Source organism: Podarcis cretensis, assembly GCF_951804945.1.
Source record: "Podarcis cretensis genome assembly, chromosome: 12".
In the NCBI taxonomy this organism is placed as follows: Eukaryota; Metazoa; Chordata; class Lepidosauria; order Squamata; family Lacertidae; genus Podarcis; species Podarcis cretensis.
In genome coordinates, this window is record NC_137181.1 from 9,153,683 (window position 1) to 9,180,893 (window position 27,211).

Sequence of the window (27,211 nt, forward strand, 5' to 3'; positions counted from 1 at the left end):
TCTACTTGCACTTTGATGTGCTTTCGAACTGCTAGGTTGGCAGGAGCAGGGACTGAGCAACGGGAGCTCACCCCACTGCAGGGATTGGAACCGCTGACCTTCTGATTTGCAAGTTCTAGGCTCTGTGGTTTAACCCACAGTGCCACCCGCGTCCCCATCGCGTTTTGCTTTGTACACAAATGGAAGGAGGAAGGGGGTGGTTGGGGAAAGTGCAGCCACTCTCTCACGTTTGTTTTCTTTGCCGTTTTCACAAACACTTTTAGGCTCTTCAGAGAAGGGCTGAGGTCCAAGTGTTCCACTGCCCGGTCCAAGTCTTCCTGGGATTTCAGGGGAATCAAGAGCTGGGAAAAGATTGAACAAACACCGTTGTTGCAGCTGAGGTACAAACAGAGGAAGCCAGAGAGCAGCCAGGGGCTTGGGAACTGGCGGGAAGGTGGGCAGTTGGACCCGGGGCACAGCAAAAGGAACCCGAGGCCCCCGGCAGAAAATAGCAGCCAAACATCTGGGGGCTTTGACCTTTTCTTCCAAGATAGCATCCCCCCGGAGGAATCAGATAAAAGTTATCAAAACAACGGCCTTGTGAAAGGGAAGGTGCAGAAGCGCCGCTGGCTCCGTTGGAGGGAAGACCTGTGTGGAAAAAGTAAATAAAACACTCCGGAGACTTGGATCCGACTTGCAAAATGCTACCCACCAAGAGAGGGGCACATAAACTGCAAACGCAGCATCCAGCTGCTCTTGCGTAGTTTGTCGGTTTGAAAACAAGACAGGCGTGCTTCTTAAAGGCAGCTGCTTCAGGGAGAGAACTCTTAGCATGCCCAGAGAATTAAAATGGTTATTGAATTCATCAGATAATTACAGGTTTCCCTGCAAGCCCTGAGTGTCTAACCACCAAGGAAGCTGCTCGTTGTGTCTCTGCATGATTCCCTGTTCTGGGTTTCGTTTCGTTCCAGGTTTGTTCAGATGAGTGACTGATTTAGAAAGGGGAAAAAAGAAATGGGCTCTTCTAAGAGCAAGGTAGAAGAGTACTTATTTTGGATATAAAAGCTGCTCCAATTTCAATTCAGAAAACAGCGTGCTTTAGCTATCCGGTCGTGGAGGCACAGGTTTCATTTGTGCTTATTATTGTTAGGAAAACTTACATCTGTCTAAAATAAACACCGACGGCAGCTCACAATATAATTTAAAAGCAGATCAGTCCACAAAGAGGCAAAACTAACATGCAATTTAAAAATACCAGGGAGAGCAGCTAAAAATTTGTAGAGTGTAATAAAAACCACTGAGAAGGGCCTCTCCAGTGTCCCAACCAATTGTATTTCTGCTGTTGAGACTGGGATTCGAATCAGGTCCTCTTTTGCACTTCCCAGACTAATATAAGGATCAGAACTTAATTAAAGAAAGGCCTCATAAATGTTCAGAATGTGAAACCAGGACTTTGGCTGACTGACATGCAATGCCCTTTTAAATGTGTTTGTGGGGGGGGTATTGTTTTGCCTCTGGTTTTACTTTTATTACGTATTTTGTGTTCTTATTCTGCATTTTAATGTTGTGGAGCACCCTGTGATTTTCGGATGAAGAGCCGTATACAAATTTAATAAAGAAAGAGAACAACGGTTATCCTTAAGATTTCGCACTTCTTCATAATTTGCGATGAAGTTCTCTGCTCAAAAAAAGGTACTGCGATGCTTTAAAATACATTTATAATTGTGTGGATGGAGATGATGTATGTTTTTAAGCATGTGTTTCGTAATAAAATATTTTTTTAAAAAAAACACTGTGTGTGGATTTCTTTTTTTTTTTGAGAACAAAATCCACAGGTAATGCCAAAATGGGGCAGAACAGACTTATGAATATGCATATGTGAAAGTAACATGAAGTTAGTTTTGTGAACAATGGGAATAATCCACCCATTCCAACTTTGTATTTGAACATTTCCCCACCCCTAATCAGTCTGGCCTGGAATTTGGACCTGAATTTTGGGGGCAGTTCCCTGGCAGTCCCCTAACCTCACCCCCCATCCTCCACCCCCAAACCTACACAGGCCTTCCAAAAAACTGCCTCTGACTGGAATAAAATGTCCTACGGACTTAGGAGTCTCTCCACCAATGTTCCATGTGGTCCCGTGCCCGGTTATCGAGACGCCAAAAAAAGAGACACCGTGTTTGAAAACTTCTGCCTGTGGTCCTTTTCCCTAATTGCTTGTGTCTAGCAAGAAGGTTTTCTGCCTCGCTTGCCAATGAGGCTGCTCTTTACATGAAAGTTCCCTACCAGACACGGACCTAAATATAGACACACGTAAACCAGAGAGAGAGAGAGAGAGTTGGCAGGTTGCAGGCTCAGGAAATGGAGCAGAGCTTTCTTACAGCCAGTAAAACTGAACAGCTAAGTTAATGAGCCAGGGCGCCCGTGGCAGGGGGAGAAGGGGGGGGGCACGATTTGCTGCGTGCTGATTCATCACCTCGCTAAGCTTCTCAAGGTTTGAGCCTGTGAGGGTGAAGAAGACAGGTGTAGGATATTAAGAATGGTGGAGGTGTCTTGGCCATCGTGCTGCTGCTCCCATGCAAAAACACATGTTTTTCAGCCTGTGAGTAAGAAAGAAAGCAGGTGGCGGGGAGTTCCGCAGGTTTCCAAGCGAGATTTACATTGAACTGGGGGGAGGGTGGCTGGGGAGCAGGGAGCCTACCTGAGATAACAATAAAAGCACCTTGAAAACAATTTGGATTAGATGATGCAACTCTATCGACAATTCCAGCACAGATGCAAACAGGGGAACATCTCCACATAATGATTAAAGGTAAAGGTACCCCTGACCGTTGGGTCCAGTCGCAGACAACTCTGGGGTTGTGGTGCTCATCTCGCTCTATAGGCTGAGGGAGCCGGCGTCCAGCTTCCGGGTCATGTGGCCAGCATGACTAAGTCGCTTCTGGTGAAACGAGAGCAGCGCACAGAAACGCCATTTACCTTCCCGCCGGAGCGGTACCTATTTATCTACTTGCACTTTGACGTGCTTTCGAACTGCTAGGTGGGCAGGAGCAGGGACCGAGCAACGGGAGCTCACCCTGTCACAGGGCTTCGAACCGCCAACCTTCTGACCGGCAAGCCCTAGGCTCTGTGGTTTAACCCACAGCGCCACCTGCGTAATGATTACTATTTATTAAGTTTCTGTACCGCCCTTCACCTGAAGATCCCAGGGCAGTTCACAATAGAAAGACACAAAAATACATACCATAATAACAAAGAAAAACAAGAACGCCCACTCTCCAGAACTCACACAATTTAAAAGGCCAGATAAGTTTAATGAGCCAAAAGCCTGGGAGAAGAGGGAGAAGCCTGGCACCTAAAGCTACGTAACAAGGGTGTAAAATTATTATTATTTATTTTTTGTTCCTGTTCCTGTTGTTGTTGATGTTGTTGTTGTTATATTTATATCTTGCCCATCTGGGTTTGTTGGAAGGTATTTGGTAGGTGCTGAAAGAACAGCAGAGGTGGAACTTGTCTAATATTTAAGGGGAAGGTGCCACAGTGCTAAATGCCCAATTGCTAAATTGGGCAGAAAGGGTCTCCTGTTCAGGTGGCATTTGCAAGCCTCTCCCCAGGCAGAAAGCAAAGCCAAAAGGGTGTGCTTCCCTGGTGCTCGGCTACATCAAAGCAGAATATGGCTCCTGTAGCTTCCTTAAGAGCAAGGGTTAATTAAGCAGTTCATCATTATTGTTTATTAAATTTGTTAGCCGCTCTTTATCCTGCCCAGGGCAACCCAAAGCAACCTGCAACCAAATTAATAGACCCATTAAATATTAGGTGCAAGGAAAGCTTTGGCAGGTGTCATGAATGGCTGGGAAAAGCCTTTGCGCCCAGTTCTTAATTTATACAGTGGTGCCTCGCAAGACGAAAAGAATCCGTTCCGCGATTCTCTTCGTCTAGCGGTTTTTTTGTCTTGCGAAGCAAGCCCATTGACGGCTTAGCGGATTAGCGCTATTAGCGGCTTAGCGGCTTTTAGCGGCTTAGCGGCTTTTAGCGGCTTATCAGCTTAGCGGATAAGCAGATAAGCGGCTTAGCGGCTTAGAAAAAGGGGGGGGGGAGGGAAAAAAAGTCGGAAAAACTCGCAAGACATTTCGTCTTGTGAAGCAAGCCCATAGGGAAATTCGTTTTGCGAAGCACCTCCAAAACGGAAAACCCTTTCGTCTAGCGGGTTTTTCGTCTTGCGAGGCATTCGTCTTGCGGGGCACCACTGTACTTAACAAGATATAAAATGTAAAAGGTAAAGGACCCTTGGATGTTGTTGCTGTTTAGTCGTTTAGTCATGTCCGACTCTTGGTGACCCCCTGGACCAGAGCCCACCAGGCACTCCTGTCTTCCACTGCCTCCCGCAGTTTGGTCAAACTCATGCTGGTAGCTTCGAGAACACTGTCCAACCATCTCGTCCTCTGTCGTCCCCTTCTCCTTGTGCCCTCCATCTTTCCCAACATCAGGGTCTTTTCCAGGGAGTCTTCTTATGAGGTGGCCAAAGTATTGGAGCCTCAGCTTCAGGATCTGTCCTTCCAGTGAGCACTCAGGGCTGATTTCCTTCAGAATGAATAGGTTTGATCTTGCAGTCCTGGGTGGTTACGTCCAGTCAAAGGTGAGTATGGGGTTGTGGTGCTCATCTCGCTTCCAGGCCAAAGGTGCCGGCGTTTGTCCGCAGGCAGCTTTCCGGGTCATGTGGCAGGCAGAACTAAACCGCTTCTGGCGCAACGGGACACCCGACGGAAACCAGAGTGTACGGAAATGCCATTTACCTTCCCGCCACAGCGGTACCTATTTATCTACTTGCACTGGCGAATCTGGTCTTGGACCATAATAAAATTCATTTCATACTTGCACTGGGGTGTTTTTGAACTGCTAGGTTGGCAAGAGCTGGGACAGAGCAGCGGGAGCACATCCCATCGCACAGATTCAAACCGCCGACCTTCTGATCTGCAAGCCCAAGAGGCTCAGTGGTTTAGACCAAAGCGCCACCCTAACAACATATATATACAGTTTAATTAAAAAAAAAACCCAGCCAACAAGCTCTAGGGAAACTTTCTTAGTTTGCTGTAACCCGCCTTGCAGAGAGGAGGTTGTTTTAAGCACACACACATACAAGCAAGCAAAGAAACCAACCTCATTGTTGGCGTATTGCAAGTCCATCATCTGCCCAAAAGCATCCATGGCTTTCTGCAGAACTTCTTTGAACTTAACTGGCCTCTGGAACTGCATAATCCTGCAAGGAAATAATAGGCATTTTGTTATTTAAAGCGTCGCTCTGCCTCTGCTCAGTAATGTGGGGCAGCAGTACATTCTTCCATTGCTTTCACTTCTGAAAAGCAAATACACATAACAACATTGCATGCAATTAAATTAAACTCAATCAGTTTTAAACAAATTAGCATATTGTTAGTACGGGTTACTCCTTTTGGTTTTGAAGGATCCTAAAGGACAGGCAGTTTCTCTCTGTACGTGTGAAACAATTAATGGAACGGAGAATGACTGTGGGCTTTATACAATTTAACGAAGCACAATGACACACATCAGTCTTCATGGAGCCAGGGAAGGTAATAATAATAATAATAATAATAATAATAATAATAATAATAATAAAAATTATATTTATATCCCATCCTCCCCAGCCAAAGCCGGGCTCAGAGCGGCTAACAACAGTAAAAATAGCACAATTTACATAAAATCACAGTCAGTTAATTAAAATACATTCTACCTTTTCTCTCCATCGTGGTCAAATTTGATCCTGGCATTCCGCAACTGAGGAACGAAAAGAGATAGAAACCCATTAGCTACAGAGCCGATGCAGCGTAGTGGCAAAAAAACCCTGGGCTAGACAAATCTGGAAGCCCCAGATCCAAATCTCTGCTTTATGGTGCTCTCACTAGATGGTTTTAAGTGAGCCGACTTCGGCCTCAGTCTGCCTCCCCTCCATCTGCAAAATGGGGGGAATAATAGCAAGCTGTCGTGCTGGGTTGCTAAGAAGCTCCAAGAAGGAGAAAGTACACCAAACACTTTGAACGTTCTCTGAAGCAGGGATGGGGAACCTATGGCCCCTTAGACAAAGCTTAACTCCAACTCCCATCAACCTCTGCCAAAATGGCCAATGTTTAGGGATGAAGGGAGCCACAGTCCAAGAAAACCTACAGGCCCAACACAGAAGAAAACTACTCTAGGTGTTATTGGAGTCTAACCCCCCATTGGGAAAAGAGTACGACAAGGCTGTACAGTGGTACCTCGGGTTACATACGCTTCAGGTTACATACGCTTCAGGTTACAGACTCCGCTAACCCAGAAATATTACCTCGGGTTAAGAACTTTGCTTCAGGATGAGAACAGAAATCGTGCAGCAATGGCGCAGCAGCAGCAGGAGGCCCCATTAGCTAAAGTGGTGCTTCAGGTTAAGAACAGTTTCAGGTTAAGAATGGACCTCCGGAACAAATAAAGTTCTTAACCCGAGGTACCACTGTATATTGTCTCCCTGCTTATTTAACTCATATGCAGAATTCATCATGCGAAAGGCTGGGCTGGATGAATCCCAAGCCGGAATTGAGATTGCCGGAAGAAATATCAACAACCCCAGATATGCAGATGACACAACCTTGATGGCAGAAAGTGAGGAGGAATTAAAGAATGTTTTAATGATGGTGAATGAGGAGAGTGCAAAATATGGTCTGAAGCTCAACATCAGAAAAACAAAGATCATGGCCACTGGTCCCCCACCTCCTGGCAAATAGAAGGGGAAGAAATGGAGGCAGTGAGAGATTTTACTTTCTTGAGCTCCATGATCACTGCAGATGGTGACAGGAGTCATGAAATTAAAAGACGCCTGCTTCTTGGGAGAAAAGCAATGACAAACCTAGACAGCATCTTAAAAAGCAGAGACATCACCTTGCCGACAAAGGTCCGTATAATTAAAGCTATGGTTTTCCCAGTAGTGATGTATGGAAGTGAGAGCTGGACCATCGCCGAAGAATTGATGCTTTTGAATTATGGTGCTGGAGGAGACTCTTGAGAGTCCCATGGACTGCAAGAAGATCAAACCTCACCGAAAAGACCCCGATGCTGGGAAAGATGGAGACCACAAGGAGAAGGGGATGACAGAGGTCGAGATGGTTGGACAGTGTTCTCGAAGCTACCAACATGAGTTTGACCAAACTGCGGGAGGCAGTGGAAGACAGGAGTGCCTGGCGTGCTCTGGTCCAGGGGGTCACGAAGAGTCGGACACGACTAAACGACTAAACAACGACAACCCACCATCAGCCCCAGGTGGTGCAGCCAATGTCTAGATGATGATGAGCGTTGTAGCTTCAACAACATCTGCTGTTCACACCAACACTCGATACCAGAAGGGTACTTTGTTGGAGATCTGGCCCTGGCAGAGGTTGCAGGGGAACGGTGCCAAGCGCCAGGCAAGCCAGCCGAACAAGGTCAGTTGGTTGTGTCTGCTGTGACAGGTCGTAAGTGGTAACAGGCCCATTCTGGACCAGAGATCTCTTTGCCGGGCTTCCAGAAAAGAGTTCTAGAGTTCTAGAAGGAGCAGATAGCCAAAGTTTGTAAGCCTTAAGACAGGCTTCCTCAAATTCGGCCCTCCAGATGTTTTTAAGACTACAATTCCCATCATCCCTGACCATTGGTCCTGCTAGCTAGGGATCATGGGAGTTGTAGGTGAAAAAAAATCTGGAGGGCCGAGATTGAGGAAGCCTGCCTTAAGAGCATAGCTGTCAACTTACAGATTTGAAAATAAGGGACCAGCAGCCTCAAAAATAAGGATTCAGCAGCCAAAATAAGGGATCAACAATTACTTTGATATAATAAATATTTTGTTGCATGCAAATGGCTTTAAATACCTATTAGGTCCATAAATTACCATATAGCATATATTCAACACAAAAAAAGCAACAATTTGTTGTTGACAAAGCACAGCTGGACATAGAAAGGGCCCCATTACCTTCAGTAGCTTATTTAAGGGACATCATCAATAAGGGACAGCAGCGGGACATGGTGCTGGGATAAGGGACTGTCCCGCCAAATAAGGGACACTTGACAGCTATGCTTAAGAGATGGACGTTGGGAAGGCCTGGATGATGCCATAGGGGCACAGGAAACTTGGCTAGTTTGCCTATTCTGCTTTCCAGAGATGGGAATGCTTCTGCGAGCGATTCCTGGGCCTTAATACGAGTGGAAAGTTTACATACTACAAATGGATCGCAGTCCTGGTTTCCCAACACACCCTAGAGTTGCAGTCCTGCAGTCCTGGGGTTTTTGCCCCTCCACTTCATAGGCACAGGCAGTTGGGTATGTGCCAATTTCGGCTTCTCTTGGTTTCTCATCTTTTCTAGACTTAAACTCAGTTCAGTTCTCCACACGTCTGCATCAGTTCGCAATTCTTTTTTTTTAAGTCCTCATGAAAATTCATCAGCATTTTAGTGCAAATTTCTTCTAATATGCAATTCCCCCCCCCCTTGCAATTTATCCTAATATACATTTTTTTTTTTGCACAGCAATTTCCCCTGATGTAATGCAACTTGGTACGTTTATTTTTAAATGCACATGTGTTCATGCATATTTTGTATTATTTAAGAAAATGCATATATTCCTTGATTGTGGCAAAACTTCTAAGTCATGGGTAGGCAAACTAAGGCCCGGGGGCCGGATCCGGCTCGCGGACAGTTCGGGAATCAGTATGTTTTTACATGAGTAGAACGTGTCCTTTTATTTAAAATGCATCTCTGGGTTATTTGTGGGGCATAGGAATTCGTTCATTCCCCCTCCCCCCAAAAATATAGTCCAGCTCCCCACAAGGTCTGAGGGACAGTGGACCGGCCCCCTGCTGAAAAAGCTTGCTGACCCCTGTTCTAAGTGTTTTACAAGCAATTACCCTAGTAAATGGGTATTTTCGTGGACATTACACGGCTAGAGAAATGCACCGCAAATTTCGAAGCAGTGGCTGAGTTTGGGTTTTTGTGACGCTTCAGAAAGTATGGATTTGGTAGGCTCACCTTTCAACACGAATGGGACTGAATTTCCCCCACATTCCTAGCAAGTGTACACAATCCTTGTGGCCTGAAACCAAGCAGCAAAGCCCATTGGTTGAAGGGCCCCACTATTAATAGATTTTTCAGAAATAAATAAATACAAAAATAAATTACAGCGTCAACTCTCTCCTCCCTTCCTTTCTTTTCTGGGTGGAAAAAAAATGTATTCCCTACCCTGGATAAAGCAGGCCTTGGAAAAATCAGCCACACGTTGCTTTCTATCAAATAAGGAGAATTCCTAGATGGGCGAGTGGGGTGACGTCTCTTCCTGAAAACTCTCCTTATCTTTTACTCATACTTTGCCCAGAGCGCAGTTGGCAGTTTCCATGCTCCCATCCTACACTTCATCAGGGTTTTGAAGAACTTGAAAATTGCCACTATTTTGTGACATTCTGGTTACGGATACAGCTTTTAAAAAGAAAAAAACCTACAAGGAGGGTGGCAACACCAGAACAGGGCCTTCTCTGCTGTGGCTCGCTGTCTGTGGAATGCTCTTTCCAAGGACGTTTGCCTGGTGCCTTCATTATACACCTTTAGGCGCCCGGCAAAAATGTTCCTTTTTAACCAGGCCTTTGGTTGATCTGATTTACCGTATTTTTCGCTCTATAGGATGCACCGGACGATAAGACGCACCTAGTTTTGGGGCGGCGGCGGGGGGGGGGGGGGAAACAAGAAGAAAAAAATTCTGAACCCCAGAAGCCAGAACAGCAAGAGGGATCTGGCTTCTGGGATAGCCTCTCGCTGTTCTGGCTTCGGGGACAGCCTTTGAAGCCTCCGCAGAGCAGCGGGGTGAAGGCACCCCCCCTGCCCTGCGGAGGCTTTGCGCAGCAAACCCCAAGCTAGAACAGCGAGACGGAGCACTGCGCAGCGCTCTGTCTCCCTGTTCTGGCTTTGGGCTTAGCTGCACAGCCTGCATTCACTCCATAAGACGCACACACATTTTCCTTTACTTTTTAGAAGGGGAAACGTGTGTCCTATAGAGCGAAAAATACGGTACATCCTATGCCCTATTGAAATGTGTTTTTTTGGGGGGGTGATTGGGTTGTTGTTTTTATTTCAATTATTTATTTTGTGGTTTTATACATTGGTACTTCGGACGTCGAACAGAATCCATTCCGGAAGTCCATTCGACTTGCAAAATGTTCGGAAACCAAGGCGCGGCTTCCAATTGGCTGCAGGAAGCTCCTGCAGCCAATCGGAAGTCGCGGAAGTCGCGTTGGGACATTTGGGTTCCAAAGAACGTTCGCAAACCGAAACACTCACTTCCATAGCTGTCAACGTTTCCCTTTTTTTAAGGGAAATTCCCTTATTCTGAATAGGATTCCTCGCAAGAAAAGGGAAACGTTGACAGCTATGCTTCCAGGTTTGCACCGTTCGGGAGCCAAAACGTTTGACTCGCAAGGCGTTCGGGATCCAAGGTACGACTGTATCTTGATTTTATTCTGTGATCCGCCCTGAGACCCCTGGTTTTAGGGCAGTATAGAAATAATAATAATAATAATAATAATAATAATAATAATAATAATAATAATACACACACAAACTCGTATTCAGGTGGTTCCCTCCCCATCTCTCTGCTCATGAGTCACATGGCCTCCTTGATCCTGGCTGCAAAATGCAAAAGGGGCAACAGAGGACTCTGCTTTGTGCTGAGTCAGATCATTGGTCCATTTAGCTCAGTATTGTCTTCACTGACTGCCAGCAGCTCCCCAGGGTTCCAGGCAGGAGTCTCTCTCAGTCTTACCTGGAGACGCCGGGGACTGAACCTGAGACCTCCTAGATGTAAGGCAGAGCCTCTACCTCTGAGCTACAGCCCTCGCCATGCAAATGGTATGTCCTGGAAGTGTCCTACAGAATTCTGAAGTTTTATGCAATGAGCGCCGTTTGCTTCACTGAGCAGGAGAGCTCTGAGCTGCCACCCCCGCCTGCAAGACTTGACGCCGTTTCTGCTGACCAGAACAACTCTGTTTAGGAACAACGTGTTGCTGGAAATCGCCAGAGCACTTGTTTAAAACAGCCCCAGAAGAGCCCCAGAAGAGAGGGGGAAATAATGACTGCATCCTTCTTCTCCGGAATGAAACAATAACAACAACAGTGACCTCCTCTGGACGAGGGCCAAAGAAAACACACCAGCCGCCTCTCACATAACAGCACTTGGCTGGCGAGGAGAGAAATGCGAGAGAGCCAGATGCAAAAGAAGGGGGGGGGGGAGATTTGCAGGATTTCGACTTCCCCTGCACTCAAGTGTCGCTCGCTAGGAAAACAACTATTTGAGAAAAAGGGGCCCAAAGATCAACTTCATTTGAAACGGGTGGATTCTGTACCCTTTGCAGGGTAAATGCGAGGATGGGAATATGTGTTTTTGTATATAGAGACGTCCAATTTTATGTAAGGGATGTGGGTGGTGCCGTGGGTTAAACCACAGAGCCTAGGGTTTGCCGATCAGAAGGTCGGCGGTTCGAATCCCCGCAACGGGGTGAGCTCCCATTGCTCAGTCCCTGCTCCTGCCAACCTAGCAGTTCGAAAGCACGTCAAAGTGCAAGTAGATAAATAGGTACCACTCCAGCGGGAAGGCAAACAGTGTTTCCGTGCGCTCTGGTTTCCGTCACGGTGTTCCATTGCGCCAGAAGCAGTTTAGTCATACAGGCCACATGACCCGGAAAGCTGTCTGTGGACAAACGCCGGCTCCCTCGGCTTGAAATAGATAAATAGGTACCACTCCGGCAGGAAGGTAAACAGTGTTTCTGTGCGCTGCTCTGGTTTGCCAGAAGCGGCTTAGTCATGCTGGCCACATGACCCAGAAGCTGTACGCCGGCTCCCTCGGCCAATAAAGCGAGATGAGCGCCGCAACCCCAGAGTCGTCCGCGACTAGACCTAATGGTCAGGGGTCCCTTTACTTTTAACTTTAACTTTAACTTTAGCTGTGGATGGACTTAAGACGTAAGAAGTCACACCCATTGATCTGGCCACCTTGGCCTTTGACCCCATCAGGGCTGGCCCACTGAAGCAGCTGCCTCGGGCGGCGGAATACCATGGGGCAATGCCCAGCTCCCCCAGCGGGGTCATATGGCAGCTATACTGCAAGCGCTCCCTGAGATCTTGCTGGAAGCCACCGCCATTGCTGACCCCATTAATCAGGACATTGACGGCGGAAGCAGGGAGGGAATGCAACAGCGCCGTCGCATTTTGTCACAGGCTGTGAAATGGGTCAGGACGGCTCTGGGCCCCATTTGCCATTACCCCGTGGCCCCTGAAAAGTTCCCCATAAAGACAATCAGTGTGGCGTCACAGTTAATAAATATAAATAAATAAATAAATGTGTCCCCCTCGTCCAAAAGTAAAGTTATTCTTTAGTAAAGTTATTCTTTACTTATTCTGGTCCAAAAGTAAAGTTAAACTTTAGTAAAGTTATTCTTTATTAGGCATATCAAACCACACATTATCAAACAGACACCATATACAAATTGTGCAAAATACGAGCTGAACATAACAAGTTTTGTTCCGGTCAGATCTTTAACTCCATAGAAAATCAATTTGCATAAATAATACAATACAGCACTACCGAATCAATTAAGAACCACTGATTCTCTTTATAATGACCCAGTCTTTCTACATGGGCAGCACTCAAAAATTCAGCCACTATTAAAGTAATTTGATCATTCCTGTCCGAAAGCAGGTCCTGAACCGTCGGTGGCAAAGAAATCAGCCTACTGAGTTGTAAGGCCTCTAATAATTGCCATCTGGCATAAATGCCAAAATCACAAGAAAAGAAAATATGCTCCAAAGTCCCCCCCCCCCCCCCCCGTTTTATCTGTTGTGCAGCAGCAACTGAACCTGGATCTTCTGAGTTCTCACCCCTGTGTTGTTTTCCCTCCCATTGCATCAAACTCATCCATCAGGAAGGAGCAAAGTACAAGATCCCTCTCCCCCTGGTACAGGGTCACTTTCTTAGCCAGAAACTCCTGGCCAGCTGCCTCTTTCCTTCCTGCTGGTGGCATCCTGGAAGCAAAATCAGGGTTTGTGGCAAGCTTGTGGAGGGCCTTGCCATGAGAAATGTGCCCAGACAGGTCACCCCAGGCCAGGACATCTTGCTAACATGTGACGAAATCCCATCGCCGGGCAAGGACAGCTACTTCTTGGAGAAGCTGTGGAAGACTCAGGCGTTGGCCAGGACTTCTCGGAAGTGTGCCAATGGTAGGGTCAGTGGGAGCTAGCTTTCCACCACTCAACGGGCTGGCGTAGGGTGTCACGGCAAGTGCCGTGAGCCCATTGCCTCAGGAGGAAACCGGGGGAGAAGCTAAGCTGGCCTCCTAACTCACTTTAATAGGGGGAGACACAGACATATACCCCCAACAAACAGAGAGACACAGAAAAGGACCACTGTCCTTGCATCTTTCGTGGCTGGAAAAAGGGAAATTAGAATCATAGAATCATAGAATCATAGAGTTGGAAGAGACCACAAGGGCCATCGAGTCCAACCCCCTGCCAAGCAGGAAACACCATCAGAGCACTCCTGACATATGGTTGTCAAGCCTCTGCTTAAAGACCTCCAAAGAAGGAGACTCCACCACACTCCTTGGCAGCAAATTCCACTGTCGAACAGCTCTTACTGTCAGGAAGTTCTTTCTAATGTTTAGGTGGAATCTTCTTTCTTGTAGTTTGGATCCATTGCTCCGTGTCCGCTTCTCTGGAGCAGCAGAAAACAACCTTTCTCCCTCCTCTATGTGACATCCTTTTATATATTTGAACATGGCTATCATATTACCCCTTAACCTCCTCTTCTCCAGGCTAAACATGCCCAGCTCCCTTAGCCGTTCCTCATAAGGCATCGTTTCCAGGCCTTTGACCATTTTGGTTGCCCTCCTCTGGACACGTTCCAGTTTGTCAGTGTCCTTCTTGAACTGTGGTGCCCAGAACTGGACACAGTACTCCAGGTGAGGTCTGACCAGAGCAGAATACAGTGGCACTATTACTTCCCTTGATCTAGATGCTATACTCCTATTGATGCAGCCCAGAATTGCATTGGCTTTTTCCGATAGTACTCCTCGACGCGTTTCTTTGTTTACCCTAATCCCTCACCTGCAGCGTTTAATAGATTAATTAGTCAGAATTTGATTTTTAATTGGCAAAGAACTTAGATGGGCCCTAAAGCCTGCCTTGCCAAAGGAAAGCTTACAAGAACACCGTTGTCTTGCTATGTGAGGCTTAGACTTGTTCACCTGGCCCAAAAGGCTGGTGTTAAGTGCATCATACAAGGACGTCAATTCATTGCAGGGACGCTTGTTTTCAGCAGAAAGCTACATCACAAAGCAGCATCATTTCTGGAGCATGCTTTGGGGTGGAGGGAATGGCTGCCCCCACGATCCTGCTCCCCCCCAACCCCCCCCAAAACTCTAGATCAGGGGTCCTCAAACTAAGGGCCGCGGGCCGGATAAGGCCCGAGGGACTCATTTATCCAGCCCGTGGCGACCCCCACCACCTGCTGCCTCTGCCCGCTCTTACCGGCACTGCGCTGCATGGCTGCCCACTTCTGGGTCGGAGGAGCACCGGAAATAGCTTGTGCACATGCGCAGGTGTTATTTGCACATGCGCAAGCCTTATTTCCGGTACACATCCAGGTCGGAGGAGGCCCTTGCACATGCGCACAAGCTATTTTCGGTCCTCCTCCGACCCGGAAGTGCGCTGGAAATAGCATGTGCACACATGTATGGGCACACGCTCCCCTGCCCTCCAGCCCACTGCACGATTGGTGCTGGAGACACCGGCCCGAGGCGCGGTAAGTTTGCTGACCCCTGCCCTAGAGCAAAGGTCAATGGAGCAACAAAGGCAAATTTACCTTCATACTCTACCTAACTTCCAACACCTCCTCACGCTCCCCTTAATATTCTCCATCCTGGCAAGCAGGAGGCGTTACCTGATTTCAAGGACACATTCCACCCATGTCAAAAAGGGATGCAGCAGCAAAAAAAGCTATTCTAGGCTGCATCAACCAAAGTCTAGTTTCCTGATCAAGGGAAGCCATAGCACTGTTCTGTTCTGTCTTGGTCAGACCACAGAAGGGATACTGTATCCAGTTCTGGTGATCAAGAGTCTGGAAGTCAAGCCATATGAGGAACGGTTGAAGGAGCTGGAGATGTTAAGATTGGAAAACATGAGAATGAGAGGAGATAGGATGTTGCTGTTTAGTCGTTTAGTCGTGTCCGACTCTTCGTGACCCCCTGGACCAGAGCACGCCAAGCACTCCTGTCTTCCACTGCCTCCCACAGTTTGGTCAAACTCATGCTGGTAGCTTCGAGAACACTGTCCAACCATCTCGTCCTCTGTGGTCCCCTTCTCCTTGTGCCCTCCATCTTTCCCAACATCAGGGTCTTTTCCAGGGAGTCTTCTCTTCTCATGAGGTGGCCAAAGTATTGGAGCCTCAGCTTCAGGATCTGTCCTTCCAGTGAGCACTCAAGGCTGATTTCCTTCAGAATGGATCGGTTTGATCTTCTTGCAGTCCATGGGACTCTCAAGAGTCTCCTCCAGCACCATAATTCAAAAGCATTAATTCTTTGCCGATCAGCCTTCTTTATGGTCCAGCTCTCACTTCCATACATCGCTACTGGGAAAACCATAGCTTGAACTATACGGACCTTTGTTGGCAAGGTGATGTCTCTGCTTTTTAAGATGCTGTCTAGGTTTGTCATTGCTTTTCTCCCAAGAATAGGAGACAGAATAAAAAAGGTAAAGGTACTCCTGCCCGTACGGGCCAGTCTTGACAGACTCTAGGGTTGTGCACTCATCTCACTCTATAGGCCGGGAGCCAGTGCTGTTCGCAGACACTTCCGGGTCACGTGGCCACTTCCGGGTCACGAAGCTGCATCTGGCGAGCCAGCACAGCACACGGAACGCCGTTTACCTTCCCGCTAGTAAGCAGTCCCTATTTATCTACTTGCACCTGGAGGTGCTTTCGAACTGCTAGGTTGGCAGGCGCTGGGACCGAACGATAGGAGCGCACCCCGCCGCGGGGATTCGAACCGCCGACCTTTCGATCAGCAAGTCCTAGGCGCTGAGGCTTTTACCCACAGCGCCACCATCTTCAAATATCGAAAGGACTTTCAGATAGAGGATGGAGCAAGCTTGGTCCCCCCCCCCCCCCCGTTCTGGAGTGTAGGACTCAAACCAATGGCTTTAAGTTACAAGAAAGGAGATTCTGACTAAACATAGAACTGTAAAGTTGGAAGGGACCCCGAGGGTCATCTAGCCCAACCCCACGCCATACAGGAATAGGCAGGTGGCATGTATGGGGATCGAACCTGTGACTTTGGTGTTACCAGCACCACACTCTGACCAACTGAGCTAGCCACAGGCATAATTTCTGACAGTCAGAGCTGTTCGACAGTGGAACAGACTCCCCAGGGATGTCTTGGACTCTCCTTCCTTGGAGGTTATTGAGCAGATGTTGAATGGCCACCTATCACGTATGATCTAGCTGAGATTCCTGCATTTCAGGGGGTTAGACTAGATGACCCATGGTGTCCCTTCCAAATCTACAAATCTATGACTTCTGGGAATAGCAATAAAAGGGAGGCAGCCCATTAGAACATGAGAAGCGTCCTGTTTGATCAGGGCAAAGGGTCCAGCATCCCATTTTCCAAAGTGGTCAGCCAGTTGCTTACAGTTCCCCAGCAACTCTGCCTCTAAACTTGGAGGTAATGTATAGCCCTCAAGATGACTAGTCCTTGATAGTTCCATCCTCCACAAGCTAACCTAAAGAAAGGGGGGAAGGAGCAAGACTGATGGCTACATTAGCAGTGGAATCGCTGGTATGTACGCCTGTCTTTTAGAAAACGAGGGCAGGAAGAAGATGGCCTCATCCCAAGGGAGGAAAAAACCATGGCGACCACTGTTTTGATGTATGTTTACGTTCAATGCGTGTAATATATATATGTGTGTGTGCGCGCGCGCACTCAAGGATCTAGCGAATTTCTGCTCAGCTTTCATTACAGCTTTGGAAGGAGGTGTGGAAAGAGCCAAGCTGGCTGGTTTAGATTAAGAGAACTGCTGGAAAAAACTGGGGAGAGAGAGAAAAAAAATAATAATAACAAAGCGTCTCTGAATGAGGTGAATCATGATCTCATGCAGCATTCCCTGAAGAAATAGCTGCTGTTTATAATAAAACACAGAGTACGCAGTTAAAAGTTGCAGCGGGCTGTTCGGAAACTCGCAGAGAGGAACCGAATGTTTTCTGTGGGCAGATGAGCACAGATATAAGGAGGAGCGGAGGGCATTCTGGGCAGAGGGTGTGGTGGATTATGGGTAGCAGAAGGGCAATCTGACCAAGGCATGAGGGGCATTATGGGTAGCAGAAGGGCAATCTTACCAAGGCATGAGGGGCATTATGGGTAGCAGAAGGGCAATTTGGCCAAGGCATGAGAGGCATTATGGGTAGCAGAAGGGCAATCTTACCAAGGCATGAGGGGCATTATGGGTAGCAGAAGGGCAATTTGGCCAAAGCATGAGAGGCATTATGGGTAGCAGAAGGGCAATCTGGCCAAGACATGAGAGGCGTTATGGGTAGCAGAAAGCCTGAGATGGGCAAAACCATCTGTTCCATCCCCTGCCACAGTGTTGAAATGGACTACAACCCCTTTTTCCGGAATATTAGAGGCTGTCCGCAATGCAGACAGAATGTGGGGTAACACACACAGGACCAAACTATGTTACACAGAAGCACATTTACTAGTAGTTCTTTTTTCAAATGCCACTTTGTGAGGAAGCTATTGGAAGCTGATAAGTATGTGTGGGTGCCTTACCTTTTTTCACTGCTTTACATTTCTCTGCTCTAAATGAATTCCACCCCTGCCCAGGTGGCTTTTCTGCCTGTTATGATTGGTCCTAGACCTATCGGATTCAGAGGATGTGGTGCATAGGATTCAGAATGCAGCAGTCTGATTGGTCCGCAGGAGCCACCCAATCCAACTCCAGGTGGAAGTGAATCCGCAACCTGATTGGCCTACAGGAGAATCCCAGAACTAGCCAATCACGTGGGGCCCATTGTGTAAATAATGTATATAAAGCAGACATTTCGGGGGGAACTTCCATTCCTCACTACTATGAGCTGAATAAAGAGCATGAAATCCACACTAGACTCCGAGTATATTTCACTGCCCCATGGGATGGTCGATGCACAATCAAAATCCCACAGAGGAAAAATAAGATGGCAGGGGAGGAGAGCTATCTCGATTGGAGAACGGCAAGGCAAAGAAATGGCTCAGCAGCTCCCCTCCTCCTTGCCATTTTTATACACACATACATGCACACACAGCACAGTTGTCAGAAGGTGAGGCGTCTTATTTCCACGCTAACCTGTTGACACCTGCCGCAACCATCAGCTGCTAAAAAGCACAAGGCGGTTCCACAGCGAACCTTTGCTTCAGGTCTCCCACAAATCAATGGTTGGTCCAAGGAGGGTTTGGACAGAGAGTTTGGAAAGAGGGGAGGCCAGATATCTGAGAAAATACCCGGTGTGTGTGTGTGTGTGGAACATGTGAAAAACGAAAACAAGGAAGGTGCAGCTTTTGCAAAAGAAACACACAACTCGTTGAACAAATCCCGACTTTCAAGCTGTTCTTCAGATCATTCCAGGATGGTCTCCTGCCTTCAACCGTCACCTTTCATAAAACGTTAACCCACTAGCCAAACCAACAAAGTCTCACTGGGTCATCGGACATCACTGCAGCTGTTAGGGAGCCCACGGGTTTGCTGAACATCTTGGATCCTTTTCAGCAGCCGTCGGATCTAGTGACACCCTGGAGCAGCAGTTCTCAACCTGTGGGTCCCCAGATGTTGTTGGACTACAACTCCCATCATCCCTGAGCTCTGGCCTTGCTAGCTAGGGGTGATGGGAGTTGTAGTTCAACAACATCTGGGGACCCACAGGTTGAGAAAGGCTGCTCTGGAGGATGCGCGTGGACACGGACAGATGCATTTTGAGCTTCTGTCAAGCAGCTGTGCATCACTGTGGTGCGTGGAAGACTGACAGTAGGTGGAGCCAGACCCAACGACAAGCAGAGACAACTGACTCTGGTCTTTCTAGGAGACCAGAGTTAGTTGTCTCCGCTTGCCGTTGGGTCTGGCTCCACCTACTGTCAGTGCCAGTGATGGAAAGAAGATAAAGTCCCTACCAGAGAAGAATGGCAGATCAAGTTGATGGACTATGCCAAAATGGCTAAAATGAGAATCAGAAATCAGGAAGACCAAAATTTTAACAAGGAATGTGGAAAATTGAAAACTTATCTTAAAGACCATTATAAACAGTTATTAGGACTGGAATATCACTTGTAGTTTAATGGCGGATTTTGGATACAATGGATTTGGATTACAGTCATCCCTCATGTTATGTCCGCTTAATGTTACGTTCTTTCAGGTTACATCTTGCAGTGACCCAGAAGTACCAGAAAGCGTTACTTCCAGGATTTGCCGCTCGCGCATACGCAGATGCGCAAAATGATGTCACTCGCATGAGCAGAAGCGGCAAATCGCAACCCGCACATGCGCAGACGCGACGTTGCGGGTTGCGTTCCTTTCATGTTGCGAATGGGCCTCCGGAACGGATCCCATTTGCGACCAGAGGTACCACTGTATTATAAAAGATGCGGGAGGAAACAATTAATAACAGGACCCACAAAGGGGAGGAGGGAAGTCCAGGAGATTCCTTGGAATCTCGTTTTTATGTTGTATGCTGGACAAGTGACTTTGAAATTTTAATCTGAAAAACCAAATAAATAAATTTATTTTTTTAAAAAAACAACAACAACTAACTCTGGTCTCACCACAGGGATCTTCCTCCATGCTGAGTTTTACCAAGACTAAAATGAAGGAGGGAGCCTACAGGCATTTCATTAGTTTAATGGGTCTACTCTAGAGTAAAACATCATTGAATACTGCCAGTTGCACGCAGAAAGGCAGGCAGGCAGGCGATGGATGAAGGATGGTGGGGAAGTACCCTATTCATCCTAATGGACCAGAATCCGGTGTTTGAGAAAGCAGAACATTTGAGCCCTGTAGGAAGGTGTTCCCTGCAACTCAACTCACCTGTTTGTTGGAATAGATGTGGTTTTTGTTCCGGTTGGTATCCAAGAGGCCTCCGCATTTGCCCAAGGCTGCGAGATCTTTCATAATAGAGTTGAGTGCCTCCTCTTCGTCTGCAGAAGAAAGGAAATAGATTTAGTCTTGTGAAACCTGAAGCTCTCTCCTTCTGGACCTCTCCAAGGCCCATACCACAGCACTTAAAAATAATAATAATAATATGCGGATTTTTCTCAATATCAGCAATTGGGTTAGAAGCAGAGGCTAATTCAAGAACGAGTGATCCGAGATTCCCACATGTGTAAAATAAGCTACAGCAAGAATCTTTTATTATTAGCAGAGCAGAAAGGAAGTCTACAACGAGAATCAAGTATGCGCAGAGAGATAAGTGAGTTTAAATGAGAACAATTCACACAATTTATATAGTTGCAAATTTGTTTGTATTTTCAGACAGTAACTCTTGAGTACATTTTTTTAAAAAAATCAGTCATAAGTGCCAGTGTGGCAGATTGCGAAATCTATACATGTAGAAAAGGCTAAAAAAAAAAAAATTGGGTACAAATATGTGCATTGATACTGCAGATTTTAAAGGTTAATATCCAATTGAAGCCAGAACTTTTTTTCTCTTAGGGTTAATGGATACACAACTGGAAAAGGACTGTGGAAGATTATTCCAGTATACGATTACAGCGGCGAATTTTACACACAAAAAGATGGAAAGATACAGCCCTCCCCTACTATGGAGAAATGGTTGATACAATTATTGGACTATTCTGAGATGGCAAAATTAACGGGTTTAATTAGAGAAAAAATATTATTGACATTTATTAAAGACTAGAAACTTCTTATGGACTTTTTGTGCGTAAGAGAAAATGAACTCGTAACATTTGGATTTGAAGACTGAAAAAACATTGGCTTATAGAAAACAGAATAGCTGGATGCTAATGAGCGAATACTATATTTAGCTGATATATATTTTCCATTTTCTTTCCTTTCTCATTTTCTCTCCCTATTCCCCCTTCGCTCCTCTTTTTTTTTCTTTTTGCCCCTGTTCCTTTTTAGATTATAATTTTTAGTCTGGCATATTATAAAAAAGATACTTTGAATTGGGTATGAACTTTTGTATGTATATCTTTTTATAAGTATCAATAAAAACAGTTGTTGCTGGTTTTTTAAAAAGGAAATCTATACCTGTAGGTTTCTCAGAAAATTCTGACGGGGTGCTTGGTGGAAAAAATAGGAAAATGCGAGTATTACCCTGATTGAACCGGGAATCCCCTTCCCTAAGTTACCAGAATGGGGCGATGTGGTCCTGTAATTGTCGGTGGTAAGGAGCTGTCATTATGTTTCCCTGGGGTTCCCCACCCAAGAGAAAGAAGATCACCAGTCTGAAGCGGCAGAAGATGCTGCAAATCTAAATGTTTCCTTTATGCATGGAAACACTGAACCAGTTCACAGATTGCAAGTAACCAGGCCTGGATGTCAGCAGTCGAAGGCTTTTGGCAGTGGCCAAGAGTCCCCATGGGTTAGAAGGGTGACTGGTCATTCCGGCATTGCTGTGCCACCTTGATGCCCTCTTTGCAGGGCTCCCAGGTGACATTTTAGCCACGGATGGGCAGCAGGGCCACTTCTCAACAGGAGCTAAACTTCGCTCCTGTCTGCGGCGGTTGTGTACCATTTTAAATTGCCTCAAATGCGATGCCCCAGCAGCCGGTAAGTCTTCACAAATCTCTGGACTGGTGTTGTTATGTACTGAAGTTCTCAACCTGGGCCAGCAGGGGATACTGTAGATAGTTCAGGTCCTCATATGCAAATAAGGGATCGAAAGTGATGTTCAGTGATTGGATAGTTACAGAAAGTTGTTACAGTTACGTTGTACTGGAGCTCTATATAAGCAGGCTGGCTGGACCCTTCAGTTCAGTTCTGTTCTGGCCTTTGAATAAACAAGAGCTGTTTGAAGAATCGCTGTGTCGTCTGATATGGTCACCCACAACATAACAGGTGTGTTGCATTCTGGGCAGATTAAGATGGCAGGCAGGCACTGCGGATGAATCCTCTGCTAAAATGCGGCAAGGAGGAGAATGGAAGGTGTGACTAATAATAATAATAATAATAATAATAATAATAAGTGTTAAGTTGTGGGTGAACATATCAGACGACACAGCGATTCTTCAAACAACTCTTGTTTATTCACAGGCCAGAACAGAACTGAACTGAAGGGTTCAGCCAGCCTGCTTATATAGATAGAGCTCCACTACAACGCAACTGTAACACTTTCTGTAACTATCCAATCCCTGAACGTCACTTTCGATCCCTTATTTGCATATGTGGACCTGAGTGAAAACTATCTACAGTATCCCCCTGCTGGCCCAGGGTGAGAACTTCAGTACATAACAATAATAATAATAATAATACATTTTATTTATACCCCGCCCTCCCTGGCCAGAGCCAGGCTCAGGACGGCTAACACCAGTAAAATTACAGTAAAAACATAAGGGGGGGGGGACCAATTTAAAATACAGGTTAAAATTTAAAATGCAGCCTCATTTTTTAAAAGTAGCCCATAGATCAAAACCATAAGGGGAGGAAAACATAAAGGTCCAAACCAAAGGCTAGGCGGAACAGCTCTGTCTTGCAGGCCCTGCGGAAAGATGTCAAGTCCCGCAGGGCCCTAGTCTCTTGTGACAGAGTGTTCCACAACGTCGGGGCCAGTACTGAAAAGGCCCTGGCCCTATTTGAGACCAATCTAGCCATCTTGCGACTTGGGACCTCCAAAGTGTTGTCATTTGTGGACCTTAAGGTCCTCCGTGGGGCATACTAGGAGAGACAGTCCCGTAGGTACGTGGGTCCTAGGCCGCATGTGGTGGTCATGGCAGCAGGGGGGAAAGTGCAGCTGCATTGGTGCATGTTGCGGTTTGGGGGAGGCAGTACTGTGCTGCAGGACCCCTGAAGTCTGGCACCAGCCCCTTAGTTAATGCTTTACTAGGACCCTTCCGAATTGGGCTCTTTTCTTTGTTCCTGCTCACACTGGGGAGAGTGTGAGTCACGATCCCTGACTTCGCATTACGACAAAACCAGGTTGTAGTTTGTTTTGCTCTGAAGGACCACAGGTCAGCAAGCCTTGGCTACAGACTGAAGTTTGTCATGAGCAAAACATAACTAGGGAACCAGGCAGAGGGCCTTCTCGGTAGTGGCACCCACCCTGTGGAACGCCCTCCATCAGATGTCAAAGAGAACAACAACTACCAGACTTTTAGAAGACATCTGAAGGCAGCCCTGTTTAGGGAAGCTTTTAATGTTTGATGCATTACGGTATTTTAATATTCTGTTGGAAGCCACCCAGAGTGGCTGGGGAAGCCCAGCCAGATGGCCGGGGTATAAATAAATTATTATTATTATTATTATTATTATTATTATTATTATTATTATTATCATCATCATCATCATCATCATCATTATCATCATCATCATCATCATCATCATTACACAATCCCTGGTTCTGCCGTAACACTTTGCTACGGCTTGTGGTTTGTTGATTGACTGATTTAATTCGTATAGTGCCCACCATCCATAGATCTCAAGGAGGTTCACAACATAGAGATGCAAAACGAGAACACAAAATACATAAGACAAAAACAAACCAATCACACACATAAAAGGTAAAGGTAAAGGTACCCCTGCCCGTACGGGCCAGTCTTGACAGACTCTGGGGTTGTGCGCCCATCTCACTTAAGAGGCCAGGGGCCAGCGCTGTCCGGAGACACTTCCGGGTCACGTGGCCAGCGTGACATTGCTGCTCTGGCCAGAGCCAGAGCCACACACGGAAACGCCGTTTAACTTCCCGCTGGTAAGCGGTCCCTATTTATCTACTTGCACCCGGAGGTGCTTTCGAACTGCTAGGTTGGCAGGCGCTGGGACCGAGCAGCGGGAGCGCACCCCGCCGCAGGGATTCGAACCGCCGACCTTTCGATCGGCAAGTCCTAGGCGCTGAGGCTTTAACCCACAGCGCCACCTGCGTCCTACACATACCTCTCCCACAAACACATTGGAAAGGCCACAGAATGGTCAATCAGCCCAAGGCCCAGTTACAGAGAAACATTTTCATCCGACGCCTAATGAAGGTGCCAGGCGAGCCTCCCTGGGGAGAGCATTCCACAAATGGGGAGCCAACACAAAAAGGCCCTGTTCTCGTATTGCCACCCTCCAAACCTCTTGTGGAGGGGGCACATGAAGAAGGGCCTCAGGTGATGATTGCAGACGACTGCTTCTCTCCAGCGTGAGCCAGGAGGCATGTGTTGGAGCAAAGTGGCAGCAATTCGCTTGCGCATAATAAGCTCTGGGTTTATGGCTTCTCCAAATGCGCAAAACAGGTCTCTGTCTGCCTGTCCCTCACGCGCGCAATATCCATAGAGATAAAAACCTAGAAAGCACAAGAACTTGTGAGGATATCAAGAGTAGCCTTATACCAGGACACAGAATCATAGAACCGCCAAGTAGGATGGGACGTCCAACGGCCATTTAGTCTCACCCCTTTCAATGCAGGAATCTCATCTAAAGCATCCATGACAGATGGCCAACAGGTCAGATCACTGAGCTACCTTGTCTCTTCTCATAGGCAGTGGGAGATCTTTCCTCAGCCTTCTACACGATTTTGGTTTTAACCAGATATGCCAGTTGCTGAATCCAGGGGCTTTATGTGTGCAGCTATGGGCTATGTGTTCTACTAAGCTACCACCGTTTCACCCAAAACCATTCAAATCTTGCTCCAGGCCTTCTCCTGCTGGCTCTACTGTTGCCTGTCAGTCAGGTGGCTTAAAGACAACATCTGCCTTCAGTGACTGGAAAATGTACAGCCCTGTGTTTTTCTCCCTCAGCAGCAGTCCAGAAGGATGAACTAACAAGGGAAGACCACACTGATTCGCGGAAGAGTCACTTCCCCCTCTGCTTGATTTCCAAAAACATTTGTACTTCAGGAAACCCCTTTCTCCTGAGTTCTGTAAACAAAAATAGATGGCAGGATGCTCCTTCAGACAGCCCCGTGTGTGTGGCTTAAACAATAAGAAAACTTGTTTGTTAAAGCATCGGTGGAGCGATGCTCAACCTCCAAGTCCTCCCAAAATAATAATAATCAGAATTCATTGGAGAAGACAGATCAGAAGAGTTGGCATCACGGCTTGCAAAACTGCTGCTTGCTCAGTCCTGTTTACAGAAATTGGGCAGAAATTGATTAATCCCGGCTCTTGGGGTTCACCTCCCACCCACAAAAGCAAAAGGCTTTCCTAAAGGGGCAGATGTGCTATTTGAGCAACCAGTTCAATCAAGGCCCAAACAGTAAGGGGTGGGAGGGGGAGAAATTTGACTCTGTTTGCATTTAAAAGCAAACCTATCAAATCTGAACTTTCTGAAATGATCTGTGGACTGAAATCCATACTTCAAAATCTGCCGTTCTCTGAATTTTGCGGTGCGGTTTTCCAGCCAAGTAATGTGTAGAAAAAGTGTGCCCGAAAATGCAGGTGTTAGTGAAAATAACGCACACAAAATGCACTATACGCTTAGCAAAAATGTATGCATTCAGCAAAATTGCATACAAACATTTGCGCGTCAGGAGAAATGTGCTCTAAAATGCTGGGAAATTTTCCTGAGGATTAAAATAAATAAATAACCCACAAATTGTTGCAGAAATGCGAAGAACTGAATTGAAGACTTGACGAATTAGAAACTAAAGGACCCTCGGGGTCTCTTCCACCTCTAAGATTCTATGAATCTGTGGTCAGGGCGCAAGGCAAGTGGAACATCGATCTGCTGATCTCCAGAGCTTCCACAAACAATCATTGTATGCTGGGCCCGGGGGTAACCTGAGCAATGCGGTCCAGGTCCAGTCCCAAATCCAAGGATTCCATGAGGAGTCAGTCCAACAGGGCCAAGGCAGGAAACCAGGCTAGGTCAGGCACAGGGTAACAGGCAGGTTCCAGCAAGCAGCAATGTTGCTCCCGCAACCTGGGGCGGGGTCCGACAGCCTTTTTTCTTTGTCGGGGTAACGGCCGGTCCTGATCCCCCGGTGACTCACCACCCTGTCTCGCCCGAAGGCGAGCACTCCTCCTGCGAGTACTCAGGTCTCTCCTTCTCTCAGACCTTAGTCTTTGCAGCTCGGGAGACATCGGTGGGTTACTAGACCCAGAGGCTGTCTGAGCCTGCCCTGACCCAACTGGTAGTGGAGCAGCTGTAAGTGATGACCCAGCTGGAGGCAACGAGGTAATCCCCGCATCTGGAGCCAGGGCAGGCTCAGGCCCCTGACTCAGCCCAGCTGGAGTTTGTTGCAGGGGAACCTGTGCAGACTGGGACTCTTCAGAATCAGGCCCCAGACTCAGTTCAGGTGCCACCTGAGGCAAAGGATGCAGTGCGGACTGAGACTCCTCTGGTTCCGAGTCCGAGCCCAAGTCCCAGGCCATCACACGTTGGTGCTCCCACAGCTTTTCAGCCTCACCTTTGCCTGTTCCACCCATGAAGTCGTAACTGACATCATTAGATGTAGCAAATTGGGTTGGCGGGGCAGGACGGAAGCAGCCTCGCAGGCCAAATGGGGAGGACCAGTGGGGCTAATCAGGCCCACAAGTTGGAGGTTCCTCTCCACTCCTCTCTCTCATCTTTATTGCAATTTCCTGACCACTCAGAGAGAATAGTGGAACAGTGGCAAAAAGGAGGAGGAGAGCAGGGCAGTGAGCTCTGAGGGGTTGTGGGGTGCCTCCTTCTGGGGTGTGGGTCTTGGTAATAATAATAATAATAATAATAATAATAATAATAATAATAATTTTTATTTCTACCCCACCTTTCCCAGTTTAAAACCGGGCTCAGGGCGGCTAACATCAAATTTAAAACACTTAATTATAAAAGCAACATAAAATACAGTATAAAAACAGTATAAAAATTCAAAACTCTAACATCAGTTTAGGGGAAATAAGCATTAGATATCTACACCTGGCACCTGCACCATTGCTGATGCAGCAGCTGGCACAAGGCCCCTCGCTAAGTTCGGGGCAGGGGAAGGTGAGGGAGCTGTGTGCCAGGTGCTGAAATTGACAGCCATGGCAAGG

The 27,211-nt window shown here is 47.0% G+C and overlaps 1 protein-coding gene across 1 annotated transcript in view; it reads right to left on the reverse strand.

The window, feature by feature from the left end:
- Positions 1 to 27,211, reverse strand: part of LOC307199135 (mitogen-activated protein kinase kinase kinase 3-like) — a 111,383-nt gene that overhangs the window by 32,936 nt on the left and 51,236 nt on the right. Inside the window, exons 3-6 of the mRNA XM_079946805.1 lie at positions 20,127 to 20,236; positions 5,729 to 5,772; positions 5,137 to 5,236; positions 228 to 341 (exon numbers count right to left, since the gene is read on the reverse strand). Of these exons, the coding sequence (XP_079802931.1) occupies positions 228 to 341; positions 5,137 to 5,236; positions 5,729 to 5,772; positions 20,127 to 20,236 (368 nt within the window). The remainder of the gene's footprint in view (positions 1 to 227; positions 342 to 5,136; positions 5,237 to 5,728; positions 5,773 to 20,126; positions 20,237 to 27,211) is intronic.